General features: G+C 42.8%; 1 protein-coding gene and 1 non-coding gene across 2 annotated transcripts in view; both read left to right on the top strand.

The window, feature by feature from the left end:
- Window positions 1–14,937, top strand: part of PPP1R1C (protein phosphatase 1 regulatory inhibitor subunit 1C) — a 60,207-nt gene that overhangs the window by 21,178 nt on the left and 24,092 nt on the right. Inside the window, exons 3-4 of the mRNA XM_064167213.1 lie at window positions 5,410–5,447; window positions 7,319–7,379. Coding sequence (XP_064023283.1) covers window positions 5,410–5,447; window positions 7,319–7,379 — 99 coding nt within the window. The remainder of the gene's footprint in view (window positions 1–5,409; window positions 5,448–7,318; window positions 7,380–14,937) is intronic.
- On the top strand, window positions 663–824 carry LOC135188367 (U1 spliceosomal RNA). The gene has a single exon (XR_010307675.1). It is a non-coding gene; the product is annotated as a U1 spliceosomal RNA (small nuclear RNA).

Here is a 14,937-nt window from a genome sequence, read left to right as displayed (position 1 = left end):
CTCAGCTTATTTTATCAGCTTGGCTGGGTGGAAGTGCTGTTCAACATGTGGAAGAGCTCTACTGACAAGAGCATTTGGGAGATTAATCATCTCTTGGTGTTTCTTCCTCCATATTTCAGTAATATTGCTGGGGCCATGCTTTGAAGGTTTCACTGCAAATGTATGAGATTTTGCTCTGGGTAAAACTAAAGCTTAGAGCTTTAATACTGAATGGGACTCTGCAGGTAGATGGACTTTCAGGTGTGTCTCTCCTTAAAGAACGAAAGCTTCATTTTAGAAGGTCTGTTCCACATCTGAACTGATGGAAATCTCCCTTAGACTGAACCTTTCACTGATGAACATGGACAGTTTTCCTTCCTGGGAACGCTGACTAAAGCCTGAAACCCTGTTTATTGGCCAGATACTAATCCAGTATACATATGAGTCATGCTAAACATCAGACATTATCCACCCAACACAGGGTAAAGTCCTCAACTGTTGGTTTTTTTTTTCTCAGATGGGTGTAAAAAACCTCTAAACAAAGCCTCAAGCTTATTTTAAGTACCCCAGCTGCCCAGTAACTCGGGTATGTACAAATCTATTTTCAGTTCTTTATATGACTTCTATTGCACCAGTTTTAAAACAAACCCAGAGGAACTCTCAAGGAATTACCTCAGTAGTTAATACTTACCAGGCAGGAGAGACACCATGATCAGGCAGGTGGTTTTCCTGGGGCAAGGCTCCTCCCTGGCACTCTGGGTGTGCTGACCCCTGAGGTTTCCCCAGCTGCAGAAACTCGACTGCTATTCTGTGGTAGTGAGGGACTGCATCCACACTCTCCCCTGCAGAAATCTTTCTTTTTTGCCCAGTGACAAGACAAGGGGCAATGGGTGGAAGTTGAAGCACAGGAGGTTCCATGTGAACCTGAGGAGGAAATTTTTTTTCACTGTGAGGGTGACATAGCACCGGAATCAGCTGCCCAGGGAGGTTGTGGTGTCTCCCTCTCTGGAGACATTCAAGACCGTCTGGATGTGGTTTCCTGTGTGATCCACTCTAAGTGATGCTGCTCTGGCATCAGGGGCTGAACCAGGTTGGTGTCTTCTCCCAGGCAAGCAGCAACAGAAGAAGGGGACACAGTCTCAAGTCCGTGCCAGGGGAGGTCTAGGCTGGATGTTAGGGAGGAGGTTCTTGACAGAGTGATTTGCCATTGCAATGGGCTGCCCAGGGAGGTGGTGGAGTCACCATCCCTAGAGGTGTTCAAAAAAGACTGGATGAGGCACTTAGTGTCATGGTCTAGTTGATTGTCTAGGGCTGGGGTGCTAGGTTGGACTGGATGATCTTGGAGGTCTCTTTCAACTGGTTGATTCTATGATTTTATGATTCCTATGATCTGATTATGTTAGCTAATTAGAACACCCAAGAATAAGTTAAGCTGGAATATGTGAGTAATGCTATGGTCTGTGAGGGAGAAGGATGGAGCACCATTAAAAAGATTCCTTCCCTCTTGATCCCCAAAAGAAAGCAAACCTTTAGGAAGAAGTTACCTATTGAGAGCTTGGGTTTTGTTTCATGTATGAGAAAAACAGCTGTTCACTTGTGCTCACATTTTCTACTGTATATTTGCCAGTTCTAAACTTGGTAAGGAAATTTCTCAGTATGCATAACGATGATTTTTAATTGTGAGCAGAATCTTGACTGCACAGCAGTCAATGAGAATTGAAGGATGTTGAGCTCTTGTCTGAGCTCCAGCCTGTACTTGCACTCCAGCTTTGCTCTCTGTCAGAACTTAATTCCTCCTTTTGCTTCTACTACAACTGCGCTGTCCCTCTCTCTTATTACTATCTCAGCTACACACAAGCACTTCTACCTTCCTCCTCCCCCTTACCTCAGCTATGGCACTTCTATCTTCTTCTCCCCCTTACCTCACCTGGGCCAGCAGTGTGCCCAGGTGGCCAAGAGAGCCAGTGGCATCCTGGCCTGCATCAGTATGGTGTGGTCAGCAGGAGCAGGGAGGTCATTCTGCCCCTGTACTCTGCACTGGTTAGACCACACCTTGAGTACTGTGTTCAGTTCTGGGCCCCCCAGTTTAGGAGGGACATTGAGATGCTTGAGCATGTCCAGAGAAGGGTGACGAGGCTGGTGAGAGGCCTTGAGGCACAGCCCTACGAGGAGAGGCTGAGGGAGCTGGGATTGTTTAGCCTGGAGAAGAGGAGGCTCAGGGGTGACCTTATTGCTGTCTACAACTACCTGAGGGGTGGTTGTGGCCAGAAGGAGGTTGCTCTCTTCTCTCAGGTGGCCAGCGCCAGGACAAGAGGACACAGCCTCAAGCTGCACCAGGGGAAATTCAGGCTGGAGGTGAGGAGAAAGTTCTTCACTGAGAGAGTCATTGGACACTGGAATGGGCTGACCTGGGGAGGTGGTGGAGTCGCCGTCCCTGGAGCTGTTCAAGGCAGGATTGGACGTGGCACTTGGTGCCATGGTCTAGCCTTGAGCTCTGTGGTAAAGGGTTGGACTTGATGATCTATGAGGTCTCTTCCAACCCTGATGATACTGTGATACCTATGGCATTCAAGGTTCTCAGCTTTCTTGTTCCCATTCCTCATCACTTCTCCTTAAAAAGGTACACTCTCCACTGAGACTTTTTCCTTGAAACACCTGTCAAAATAAACATGCAGTGGTCTTTCTGTCCTCAAAAATAAATGCATGCCAAAATTTACCACTGACCAAACTGCATCTCTGACCAGCTCTACCTTTCACTTCATCCTACAATTCACTTGAAACACCTCATGTCCTCGAGTTTGCCTCTTTTGCTCCTTCAGCTTTATTTATGGTCCCTTTTTAGAAGATGTAGTAACCTGATTGTGCAATTCTGTAAATCATTCTTAAACGTTCATGGTGTCTGGCACAATTTGCCCTATGAATGTGAACAGCTTCTCTAACTCCACAGAGCACTAGTTCTTGTCCCGCAGGGCCTGTCATGTAAGTGCTTCTGGGCAAAAGGGAAGACTGGAAACTTTTCAGTTATGCAGCTTTAATGTCACCACCATTAGAAACACTAAGTGTGCAAGCCCAAAGGATTAGAGCTGTGTGCATCCTTAGGAAAAAAAACCTACAACCCAACAAAGATGCCTGTTGCAGTTTTTGTTCTTGTGCAAGCCTCAGCTTGGATTTCCAAATATGTTTTTAATCTGGACAAGTTTAGAATTCGAGGAAGCAGTGGGATACAATTTGCTTCTCATTGTTCTCTGCTGAAACAGAATTATTCAGAATTCAGCCTAAAAATACCCAAACAAAACCACCACCACCAACAACAAAAAACTCACACACACACAAAAAGTGATATTGAATTAATTAAAAAATCAATCCAATGCTGTATCACTGAAGTCCATGTTTGTTTGATATACTGATAAGAAAGTGTGATGGTCTGGGTGTTACCCACCTCCCACTTAAGAAAATCACCCAGACTAGGCTCAGTCGATCTGGAAATTGAGTGAAGCTTTATATTTACAGCTTAGCACAATATGCAAGCAGGTATTTACAATATATACAGAAGTATACAAGGTAAAAAGTAATACAACAGCCCTCCCAGAAACCTGAGTCCCCAGGAGGGGCTCCCAACCACCCTTCCACCTTCCTCCCATCCTCTACCTTAACCCATACTTTGCCTTATGTTTAAGGTAGTTTGGGGGGTCAGCCAGGGGTGTTAGGAAGCAGATTGATTAATCAGGCAGGTTAGAGAGAGAAGTGCAGCCCAAAATGCCCAGAAAGAGACTCTGTTATCCATATTTATGTCCTTATACATCCAGCAAGCCTATGAGTGAAGTAGACATCACCACTGTTTCATTTTCACAGCCTATAATCTAATTCTTCTTACCAAAATATCCCAGCTAGGCTCAAACTATCACAGAAAGGCTTACAAGCACATAAATAACCACCCATTAAACCAGCCTAACTTCATATCCTTAAAGTGCTTTTAAAAGCTTGAATAGATGCCTCTACACTTAAACAGACACTGCTATATTTACTTACAGGTAAGGAAGTCAAGGAAGAGATTAGTTACCTTACCAAAGTTCACACAAATGTCAATGGCAGGAACTGGCCTCCTGATTGTCCTGTCTAATTTGGTATCTGTGGGACCATGCCTTTAGTAATCAGCACTGTTTTCAACTCTGCTTTTTAGCCTTGTGTATAAGTCATTTGAATGCCTTTCATATGAAGATCTATGGGGTATCTACACACTGAAAAAACCCAGGGGAAATCTACACACTGAAAAAACCCAGCAAGGCAATTCATGTTTGTAAGGTGCACAGATACAGTGGTTAAAAAAAAACAAAAGACAATAATAGCAAACACAGCCTGTCTGCCTGGACCTGGTTCTTCCCCTCACACACAGCACACAGCAAGCAGCCAATATCTGGAGAATAAGTAGATAAAGTGATATGGCCCAGATCTAATTCTTTCCTCAGACCTCTAGCTACAGATTTGCCATGCCTCAGCAGAAATAACACACTGATGTCTACAAGTGGAGAATTATAGAAGAGGCATTGGTACAGTGCAAGATTGAGTTATCTGGTTTTAATCACATTCTCTTTTTACAGCTCCAAACTACTCTGCAGCAAAGATTCTACATTATTTTTGTCAAATATTTGGGAAACCATCATCAGAAGTCATACATAATCTCACACAAAACTCGAGTAAATGCAACTGTTAGGAAGATCCTTAGAACTGTAGAATCAACCACGGTTGGAAGAGGACCTCCAAGATCATCCAGTCCAACCTATCACCCAGCCCTAGCAGTCAACTAGACCATGGCAATAAGGGCCTCATCCAGGCTTTTCTTGAACAACTCCAGGGATGGTGACTCCACCACTTCCCTGGGCAGCCCATTCCAGTGGCAAATCACTCTCTCTGGCAACAACTTCCTCCTAACATCCAGCCTCTGGCACAAGTTGAGACTGTGTCCCCTTGTTCTATTGCTGGCTGTCTGGGAGAAGAGACTCTCTTCTGCCTCACACAAGTCTATTTATTTCCTCAGAGTCTCAGAAATGCCTATTTTCAGTGGAAAACTCTAATATTGACTGTTTCTATAGTCTAAATCAAATTAAGGCCACAAAATTATTCCAGGATAAAATTCCAGGTTGCAAGCCTGGTCAAAGGACCTGCTACTAAAAGCACTCCATCGTTTGCTCTTAATTCACAGACTGAAAAAAACAGTTGGAATTAAGCACTTTAGACTGGGTGCCTATGCTGAATGCTGATCAGGGCCTCTGGTTTTCTGAGGCGAGACAAAAGAGAAAGAAAAGCTGTAACTCTGAAGCTAATTTCTTGTTCATAAGTAGTGCTGTAGGGTTCACAGCAGAGTCACAAGGGTTAGCACTGAGAAGTGGTTTTGTACTAACTTTACTCTTTCCATATCTTTTCCCCCTCTAGAAAAAGATGAGAAGAGAACAAACATTTCACAGGCACAGGTAAGTGATTTTTTTTTAAGATTCTGGTTTTTAAAGTAGATCTAATTTTAAAAACTGCTTTGAAACTCACTGATTCATCCTGGTTAGTGTTTTTGTTGTCTTTATCACACCACTGTTGGTAACCTAGCCTTTTAAGAATAGTTGCTTTTCAACCAGGACCTGTACACAGCTGTGCTGTGTCTCAGCTCTGCCAGTTCTCCGTTCTCCCTGTAGCAGCAAAGTGGGAAAGGCAATTTTCCCCCTCGGTCTTGCTGCCATACACAGGCAAATAATAGTAAACGTAGCCCAAGGTGATCCTGCTAGGTCAGGTCACCCAGCATTGCTTTGGGTCTACAGATCACTGCTGGTCTACAAAAGTCTTGCAAATTCCTCTTTCCTCTTCCCATCATCTTCCAAGCTCACAGCAGGAAGCACACATTGATGTTTGCACAAGACTTAAAAGTCAGCTCCTTCAATCTCATTTTCTAACCTCCTGCAATTCACTTCCCTCTCCTTCTCCCATTGCTGAGAAGCAGAACAGTGCTTTAAATAGCAGTTAGGGAGGTATTGATTGGTTCAAATTTGGACCCATATACAGACTTATAAAGGTTTAGTAGGGCGAGAACCAACGACCTATGCCACAATGTCTATAAATAGTTTCTTTTTCAGAAGAAGACCATATTTTATTTATAAAGGTATCATCCCATCCATTGTGATAAAGCAGTAAGATCAGCTATACTTGTGTGACAGTGTGTTTCTTGTGTGACCATGTGTTTTTTTTTTTTAAGAGGTGTCTCAAATGTTTCTGAAGGAATCAATCTGATTAAAATTCACAGACTATAGAGCAGTCCAAACTGCTCAGGGCAAAAAGGCATTTGGGGGCAATTGTTTGGGGAGAGGCAACAACATCATGACCAAATGCGACTGGAAATTCATTACATGAGAAAAAAACAAAGCTTCCCTACACATAAGTCCTTTAAAACGTTTTTCATATGCATGTGATATGGCATTTCTGTCTTCAAAGCTAGCTATGTCTGTGACTTTATTTTACTAGTAGCTTTATTAACCTTTCTATATGGAGACATTTCAAGTTGGTGTAGTATGGATGCCAGTTTAACTGCTTTGCTCTACATTAACAGTGGAATATATACCCTTTTTTTTTTGTGCTAAGTATACATTAGAATAATTACACAACTATTACTCCATATGTAATTTCACTGCCATTAGTTTGGTATCATTTCTCTTTTGTGCACAGCTGTGATTTGGAGGGGGGGGCATAAAAACTTAACATGCATCTAAATATTCTCACTTAAATCAGCCTCAGGTGACTCAGATTGCTGAAATTGTTCTTTTAGGAATAACAGAGCACATTGAAAGAAGTGCAAAAAGTGGGATCTTGCATTTATTAAAGCAAAAATGTAATCTATGAATAATTTCAATACCTACCTATACATATATTTGTTACATCCTAACTGAAATATTGTTTAATGCAAATCCTCCAGCTGTTTTAATGTGCATACACATTTACTTGCCTTATGAGAATCAATTGCATTGATTGTTAAAAGCACAGGCTCTCTTAATTTATGCTTCAGAATATATTTTGGTCTAGACTGAGTGGTAATTTCCAGTGGCATTAGGGTCTGTTTTGCCTGAGAGCCATAAAAGTTGCCCATTAAACATGTTTTTTTCCACCTAATCTTGGTTTTCTCAGTATTCATGCAAGCCCAGAAGCTGGCATCAGATGTGTACAATATCATTTCCCTAGAAACGTCTCAGACTTGCATGTGCACCCTCTGAAAGCAGCTGTGGGGCAAGACTCAGAACTACCATGACAAGAAGACTCATTTGGTGCCCATCTCTTATTGCCTGTCTCTGTGTTTGTCCTTCTGCAGTCTCAGAGTGCCTCCCCCAAGCAGAGGAAGCAGAGTGTCTTCACCCCACCCGCCCTCAAAGGTACTGTGCAGGTACTGTCCTCTGCCCTTCGCCCCTGGCCCTGTGTCCTCTCTAGCAGGGGAAGCATCGGCACTGTCAGTGAGCGCTCGTCTGCTCCTGAGCAGCAGCACAGCTGCAAAGGGCTCATGCTTAGCCACTGACCTCCCCGTACTTTGAAGTGGCTGTCTGGCACTGACCATCTGTTTGTCCTCACCACAGAAACTCGCATCACTGGCAATGCAGGGTTTTTTAATAGCTTCTTTAATTGCCAAGTCTTGATATTTTTATTAGTTTGCTATAGCAATAATTCAACGTCAAGTTTTGGAGAGAGCTCCTTGAATACAAATATTTGATGATTGCTGGCCCCTTGCAGCTCTCCATGTACCTCCTTTTCCAGGCAGCTGTGAAAGGAAGAATAGCCACTGTTTGGGGCTCAGTGTCTGATCGTAGGACGTGTGAAGGCTTTCTCATGAGAAATGAAAAATCCCAGTAAATATTCAAAGGACTTGCATGTTTTTCAGGAATGAACATAAAACCAGCAGCATATTAGCTGGGATCAGAATAGCTTCATTCTAGCCTTGTTCCTCAAATAACCTTGAAGAGAGTTTGACTTGATGGTGCTTGCAGTGAAGCAAGATCTGTAGTGTTCATCAACACTTCCAACTGACGCTTGTCAGTGTAAAATTATTTTCAGCCTGCAGACCAAAGGCTGTCCTGACAGGTGTTTCTTGATAGACATCAATTTCTTATTCCTTCTGCTTAACACAATTCATTACCTGGCACAGAGGCAGGGTATCTGATTTGTTGTATGAAATACTGCCACCCTCGTTAGGTAACTTACCATATCAACCAGTTTCATGTATCCCTGTTCTATAGCTTCAGTTCTGTCGCCGTCCCTGGGGCAGTTCAAGGCAAGGTTGGACGTGGCACTTGGTGCCATGGTCTAGCCTTCAGCTCTGTGGTAAAGGGTTGGACTTGATGATCTGTGAGGTCTCTTCCACCCTGATGATTACTGTGATACTGTGATACTTGTCCTAGCAACAGTTAAAACATCACTCAGGTGCCATACAAGACTGTTTGTCAAAATGGGATAAAGTTGTGTCCTGGATCCTAGAAATAATCTTATTACAGTCAGTTACGATCAAGTGTGGAAGGAAAAGGTTTGCATGAGTAGCTATGATCAAGTGTGGAAGGAAAAGGTTTGCATGAGTAGCTATGATCAAGTGTGGAAGGAAAAGGTTTGCATGAGTAGCTATGATCAAGTGTGGAAGGAAAAGGTTTGCATGAGTAGCTATGACCAAGTGTGGAAGTGAAAAGGTTTGCATGAGTAGCTATGATCAAGTGTGGAAGGAAAAGGTTTGCATGAGTAGCAATAACACCCTGTTGTGACCTATGTGTGGCAATAACATCTCACTGCTCTATTATTTTGTTGTACAAGCCTTACTAGCTACCATGCAAACAAAATGCCCTGTGAGATTGTATTTCCTCTCAAGGACTGCAGTGTTCTTTTAATAGCCTGCTGAGATCTAGGGAAGTATCTGCCACAGTTGCTTCTACATCAACTTATTTCCAGGGACCAGTAGGAAAGTAGGAAAGATCACAACTAACCTGAAATATCTGATGAATAGAACAGAGAGCCAAGCACAGAATACTTATCCCTCAACACATTAACACCCTAAACTACACAATATTCCCAGATACACAGGTGGACAGACTTGCAAGCTGATAAACTTTCATATAAATGGGGTAAACAGCTCCAGATTTACCATACTGTAGAGGTGCCATAAATACTACCCCTTTTACTTAAAGAACTACTTGAATTAGAAAATTCATTACTCTCTTCCTTTTCCTTACTATGAAAATACTATTTTGTTTAGCAACCAAGAGCTTAGGAGGCAGATGTGGGCAATATTGAAATACACAATGCTAGAAAAGCATTACTGAGAAACAGAGCTTTTCCCTGATTTAAATTATTCTGATTTTCTTGTAAAGATAGCAACATCCAGCAATGTTTTCAGCATAACAGACTTCATAACTGCACACTATTCCCACAGCTTTGCATGTGTTTATTTCCTGTGCAATGCTTCTTGGTGTAGTCACTAAATAGTATTCAGTGTACAATAAAGAAAGATCTGGATGCTGAAGCTCTTTTCTTTCCCCTCCCTTTGGCTGCTCCATATCCAATAGCTCCAAGTGCAGGGTGCTGCACTTTGGCCACAGCAACCCCATGCAGAGATACAGGCTGGGGTCGGAGTGACTGGAGAGAAGCCAGACAAGAGTGATCGGGGGGTGCTGATTGATACCCCGCCTGAACATGAGCCAGCAGTGTGCCCAGGTGGCCAAGAGAGCCAGTTGGCATCCTGGCATCAGGAATGGTGTGTCAGCAGGAGCAGGGAGGGGCATTCTGCCTCTGTACTCTGCACTGTTAGACCACACCTTGAGTACTGGGTTCAGGTTCTGGGGCCCCCCAGTTTAGGAGGGACGTTGAGATGCTTGAGCGTGTCCAGAGAAGGGTGTCACATCTGGTGAGAGGCCTTGAGCACAGCCCTACGAGGAGAGGCTGAGGGGAGCTGGGATTTGGTTAGCCTGGAGAAGAGGAGGCTCAGGGGTGACCTTATTGCTGTCTACAACTACCTGAAGGGTGGTTGTGGCCAGGAGGAGGTTGCTCTCTTCTCTTAGGTGGCCAGCGCCAGAACGAGAGGACACAGCCTCAGGCGCACCAGGGGAGATTTAGGGCTGGAGGTGAGGAGAAAGTTCTTCACTGAGAGAGTCATGGACACTGGGAATGGGCTGCCCGGGAGGTGGTGGAGTCGCCGTCCCTGGAGCTGTGCAAGGCAGGATTGGACGTGGCACTTGGTGCCATGGTCTGCCTTGAGCTCTGTGGTAAAGGGTTGGACTTGATGATCTGTGAGGTCTCTTCCAACCTTGATGATACTGTGATAGCTGTGATCCCATATCCTCTGAGGCTGCTTCTAATGCAAGGTGGGATAATCTAGTGCCTTATATTTAGTATGTAGATAACAAATCTGCATAAAACAGAGCTCACGTGGGAAAGAGGGACAAATGTTTGAATTGATAATTTCTCTGGTATTTTGCTAGTTTTTACTTGTTGTTAACCTGAAGTTTCCCAAAAGTAAGCCAGAACTTGCAGGTGGATGTAGAGCTCAGAAGCCAGACAGCAGCCACGCGTGGACAGCGATGGGATATATCAGGGCTGTGATACAAGCTTTTGCTCTGTGCTTATGGCAGGAGGAGTGATCAAGGGAAAACCTTGCTAAGAGCTGTATTTCATCTTGAGTTAGAAATCTCTCCAAGCAGCCATTGAAATTATTATTTTTGCTTTGACTGAAAACATATTTTGCAGTGCCTCTTGCAAGTTCCTTCAAATAACTACAAAAATGTGGGGAGGAAGTTTGCTGGTTTCATGAAGTCAAGGCTACAGAAGAGAGAGAAGGCAGGAATAAATCGACCTGAACGTTGTGGTTACAGACCAAATAGGAAATTCTTAACATGTCTGAAAGGAGAAGAACCAATATCAGACAAAAGTTGCTTGACTAGTTAGCGTTGCAGGTCTATAGTACATGTTACATGGAATATGCAAATACATGAAAATAGATTAAATGAATGAAAATGCAGTACTGCTGAGGTTGCACTTATCATTGCAAACATGTGGAAACCAGCTTCTAACCTAAACGTGGGCATATTTTTTTCTCTCTGCCATAGCACCTAAACTGAAAGACAATGTTTATTATCTGTCTAAAATCACCCCTAGGTATTTTGGTTCCAACCTTACAATAGCTTGCTCTAAACCTGAGGCAAGGTTTGTTAGTTGCTGCAGCAAGCTGTACAAACTCGTGTCCTGCAGAGCCAGAGTCATGTTATGGTGCAACAGGCAGGTTCTTATTACCATATATTTGTGTATACTTTGGCTCCTGCTTTTATTTTCCAAAATGAAAATGCATCAGAGTCTTCACTGATGGGAGCAAATAGCTGACTCATCTCAGAGCATTGCTCTTTTTGTTACTGGGAAATACAGTGTGCTGGAAAAATCAATGTGAGAGCTATTGATTTCAGTTGGTAATCTGGAGAGCAAATCAGACAGCAAACCAGATAACACTCAGTGCTATGCTCTTGTTAGCATTATGTTACCAAACCTAATGGATTTCAAAGAGGTTTCTCATTATGCGTTCAAAAGTATTTTCTTCTGTACCTGCTACACTTAACTTTTCTAAATGCCACACTCCATGTAGCATGCAATGATGACAAAAATCAGTACCTGAAGACTGCACCAAATGAATCCACCAAAATCCATCAGTAGATTGTGATTTACCTCTTGTCACATTTTTTTCTAGATAGACCAGTACTCTTACCCAAGGATTCATCACCTTTATTTCCCCTATTTGTGACACTTTTTTTTTTCTTCTGTGACTCCTGGGCTTTTTTGTTTGAAATTCAAACTGTCTCATCCTTCTGTAGCTTCCAAGGCTCCCAAATGCTAATCTTGAATCTCCATCGCTTTCTTTAGTTTAAGCTTCTCCTCCATGTGAGGTTGACTTTAACCTCCTGATGAAGAACACCACAAACCAATCAGAGGAAAGGTTCTCACTTGAAGATCAGCAGTGTCACCACCAAGCAATAATTTTCCATTCAATTCTTGCTGTGTAAGGCCTGTTCCACCTATTTACTAATTTGCTTCTTGTGTTTGTACAACAAAATGGAAGAATCCTGTGGTTCCTTTCCTCTGTATCAAAGTGTATTGGTTCTAGTTTAAGCTTCCTAGAGCCCAAACCCTAACAGAACAATACAATAATAGGATGCCTTCCCCTGCCATGGTCTAGTTGATTGGATAGGGGCAAGGTGATAGGTTGGACTGGATGATCTTGGAGGTCTCTTCCAACCTGGTTGATTCTATGATTCTATGAAAAGGGGCAAAACACCCAAACAATAGTCTTGCTTCGATTTGGAAGTTAAAAGAAAAACTTTAATGATAAATAAAAGGTGTTTAAGGTAAGGGGAGTTAGAAAAAGGTATAGGGGAAGGGAAACAAGATACAATATATAATATGCAACCAGATTGATGGCAATGGATGGAGGTAAATTCAGGAGGTGGGTAGTCCCACCATAAGGTAGGGTGGCCATGTGACAAAAGCAGGGGCATCAAGAACAAAGGTGCTGCTTGGCAGGCAGGCCAAAGAGGGAGAGAAAAAAGAGGAATGGGAAGTTCCTCTGCTTTTATAGGAGGTCTAGACAGGAAGTAAGAGTGGGCTAACCATTGCACCTGGGGTCAGGTTCAGACCACCCCCAGGAAGGGCTAACCTTTTACACAAAGTGGACACCAAACTGTCTTAGAACAAATATCCACCCATTTATCCACAAATCACATCCTTAGATTTAACTTGATTATTCTCATCAGTGGGTTAAAGGAGCCCTGAAAGTCTACCTGGATTCTCACCCTATCCCCCTCATACTTGCCAGAGAAGTCCAAAATGAGACACCAGCCCCCTAGATAGAGAGGGACCAAGTGGAAGCCAGCTTAGACTGCAAAAACAGAAGCAGGCTGCACTTATCCCAGGTAATGCTCACCGTTTGAACATCAAAAGAGCACATTTGATTCTCAGAGCTACAACTGCAACTTTTCCATCCCAAGCATACATTGTACATTGTATGGAGGCAGATTTCCTTTACCTACACAGTCACATTTTGTTTGGTATCTCAGCTCATCCTTGCAAGGAAACACAGATTGAAGTGCCAGGAAGCAAGGTTTACAAAGATAAACATAGGCAGCCTGAGCAGTTACCAAACCTGCATTGCTCCCTAGAGCTCCCAAGTCTCTGTGTTATCTACCAGCTATTGCTATTAATACTAGTAGCTATTAAATCCACCAAGTTCTCCCTCTTGAAAGGAAGTGCACATTACTGAGTAGTCTGAGAATTTTATTAACAGTCTGCTGGTGTGAGTGGTGTGAGAGGTCAGGGAAGCAAGAAACCTTCACTCATCTTAGTAAGGCTGTTTAGATCAGCCTTAAGATCCTACTGACTTCAGTGAGCTTTAAATGAAGTTCATGCAGTGTTCTGAGTTTGCTGGACAACCTTTGCAAAGTGCTGCCATCAAATCATCATTAAAGCCGTTCTCCACGGAGGTGGAAAGTACATTTGACTGTTTTTCCTTGCAGCCTTTTGGGAAATACATTCTTGAAATTCCCCTCCTAATGCATTTTTCTTTGCATAGAAACAAAGGGTTTTTTCTTGTGCTAGGCCCCAGCTACAACATTTGAAATGGGATTAAATCTGAGCTGCTATAAATCTCAGGAACGTTCAAAGACATTCTTTTGGTTTGGCTCATTAAACCAACTAGGTCTGACTGACTGTCCCAAAGTGTTCAGACCCAGGATTTGATACATGCATAATTCAAGATTTACAATGATGGCTGATATTAAATGAGCTCTTTTTAGCTTCTGCCATGAATTTCAGATGCTCAGCTTGTTTAGTGCCTGCTTATTCTTCTCTCCAAAGGAAACAATATGCAGAAGAAATGATTAAAATCATGATGTCCCTCCTGAAATATGTAATTTATTAGAAGCAATTAGTACAGTATGTGGCCCTCATCAAAATTTGTAACCCCTTAGGCCAGCTGATGATGTCTGATGCATTTTATTACTTTGTGACTGAAGGGTTAACCAGGAACATGGATAGAGTCTGGAGACATAAAGGATTATTGTTAGTGTGGTAAGCACTGAGTTTGGAGCCCGAGAGAATCACTGTGGAACAAAAATCTCAGGCTAAAATTACTTCAGGTGGCAGGGAATGAGCTTTGGTAAGTCTTAGCTAGTGACTACAGAAACTTGTCTCATTTACAGACTGACTGTGATGGTTTGGGAGTTACCTGCTCTCCCCTCCTTCCCCCCCTTATGAAATCACCCAGACTAGACACAGTGGGCTGGAAGTTAAGGAATGAAGCTGTATTTACAGCTTAGCACAATTTACAAGCAGATAATATACACACAAATATTTACAGTTAGATTCATGTTAAAAGTCAATACAGAAACACAATCCCTCCCAGAAATCAGATTGCCAGGAGGCTTCCGACCCAAACCTCCTCCCTTCCACATCTTTCCCTCCCTTCAGAAATAACCAGATCAGTCCCCATGTATCTCACATGATAAAGCTGGAGAGATCTGAGGTGAGGTGTCAAAAAGATGACAAGGAATTTAGAGGAAAAAGGGTTAGGTTGGATTAAAGAGTTCGGGCAGAGGCAACCACACACAGAAACCACCAGAGAGAAGGAGAAGAACTGACTGAAAGCTGAGAAGTGCATGAGAAGAGTCTTATCTATATTTGACTATTGCATTTCTCAGTAGACGAATGAGTGATATAGGGTACTGTTGTTTGTTTTCTTTCTTCTCACAGCTAAGATTTAATTTCTCTCAGCAAAATATTCCAATTAGCCTTAAACCAGCACACTGACTCTTACATTAGAGGCTCTCGGAAGAGGTTTCTAGCATTAAACACATCAGTGTAAGAACAAGAAATGGTGTATTATAGTAGAAAGAAAAAGATACTGTGTCTTTGTATGATTCCTGC

The sequence above is a fragment of the Pogoniulus pusillus genome, chromosome 2, assembly GCF_015220805.1.
Source record: "Pogoniulus pusillus isolate bPogPus1 chromosome 2, bPogPus1.pri, whole genome shotgun sequence".
NCBI lineage: Eukaryota > Metazoa > Chordata > Aves > Piciformes > Lybiidae > Pogoniulus > Pogoniulus pusillus.
Note: the sequence above shows the minus strand (reverse complement) of the source record. Positions and strands in the feature narration are given on the sequence as shown.